Below are 1,635 nucleotides of genomic sequence, written 5' to 3' on the forward strand. Positions count from 1 at the left end.
AGATTTCAAAAATTAAAACAGCCTTTCTCATCTCTCATCATATTCACCATTAATTCTCTCTTCGTCCCAAATATTATTCTCCACTAACTCTAACCCATTAAAGTTCATGAAACATTAAGTGTTAAACTTCATTCTTACCCCACTCATTCTCTCACATTCCACTTACTACTTACTATCTCTCATCATATATTAAAAATAACCACGCTTCATTACAAAATATACTCCTTTTTAAAGTTCCATAAAACACTTTAAATAAATTCACACTTATACCTCCACTATTACAAGTCAAAATATTCTTGAAACATTTAGTGATGTGGTTGAAAGTCCGTACTATGTGGCCCCTAAAGCACCTGCAAATTACGTTCCTGGTATAATTCCCATTCCCATAATTCCAGCCGAATACTCAAAATCCGAATTTCAACATTGCAACATGGTATTTCTATATATTTTTAGTCACAACCCTACCAACATAGTTCCACATTATTTTGGTTTTGACAAATACAAACCACGAGAATTTCAACGACCCTTCATAGGCTGACTGGACCGATTGACTTACTGGAAGGTATGCGTATGTCAGAACAATATCATGTTCAAGTCAATATTTTCTCTAACGCATGAAGTTCAAACAAAAAACGTTATTGCCACGCAATGAGGACGAGGACGAGAGTGAGCTTTGGAAATTGGATTCCTTGCATCACGTTATACTTTGCCACGCTATGGAATGTGGATCATGGTAAACATTTCAATTTGGGGGCGCTAACATCTCTGGTGATTCGGAGTCAACAAAATTGGACTGTGCTTATGGAAGATTAGATTCAATGGGCATCATAAACTACAGGCCATTGTACGTACCAGAATTTTGCAGACAAGGCTCTGTGTCGGTACAACAGTTTGAAGGTTTCTGAGAATGACGGACAATGGCAGCAGCGTAGTCCCCGCAGATATCATTGAATCCATTGAAGCTATTAACACGAATTGTGAGGAAGTCGAATCCAATCTCAGAGAAGTGTTGGCGGCCTGCGATCCCGATGTCTTGGCGGAATTATCCCCTCTAGATCGTGCTTACACGTTTCTCACTTTGGCGAAGGCAGTAGCGACACTATTCACTTTTCAGTTAAGGTGCAGCGGGGATTCTCCAGACCAGTATGATGTGAAGACGTTGGATCTACAACATTCTTCTCAAAGCTCTCTGCAAGAACAACAAGATGGATACTGCCCTCAAGCTTCTTCAACAAATGTCGAAGCGAGGATGCCGACCAGATGCAGTTTCGTACACAATGCTGATTTCCCACCAAACCAATTCAATTCATGCATTGATGGTCCCTGATCTAATCTCGTATAATGTTATCATCAATTCTCTCTTGCTCCCAAAGAGCAAACCATTAGCTCTGATACCACATATTGAAAAAAGAAATTAACTCAGACAAATATATAAATCACACATTAAAAACCAGACACACAATATTGGTGGAAAAAGGCTGAAGCTTCAGGTTTCCTCATGTATTATCTCTTATTCTCATTCATTAAAAATAATTGAATATAGTGTTACAAATAAATAGATGAGAGAAAGTGTTCTCAAGATAGTGCGTGCTATCTTAGACATCTTTGGTTGAGATAATTTCTCACCAGACACAC

The 1,635-nt window shown here is 38.5% G+C and overlaps 1 protein-coding gene across 1 annotated transcript; it reads left to right on the forward strand.

Annotated features, from left to right (window-relative positions):
• Positions 1-907: 907 nt before the first annotated feature.
• LOC149163086 (uncharacterized) lies at positions 908-1,327 on the forward strand. Its single transcript, XM_089435340.1, has one exon. The coding sequence runs from the start codon at positions 908-910 to the stop codon at positions 1,325-1,327; it is 420 nt and encodes a 139-aa protein (XP_089291466.1).
• Positions 1,328-1,635: the final 308 nt, after the last annotated feature.

Source organism: Pinus tabuliformis, chromosome 5_2 (genome assembly GCF_031772625.1).
Source record: "Pinus tabuliformis cultivar Carrire ecotype Pingquan chromosome 5_2, CPIR1, whole genome shotgun sequence".
Classification (NCBI taxonomy): Eukaryota; Viridiplantae; Streptophyta; class Pinopsida; order Pinales; family Pinaceae; genus Pinus; species Pinus tabuliformis.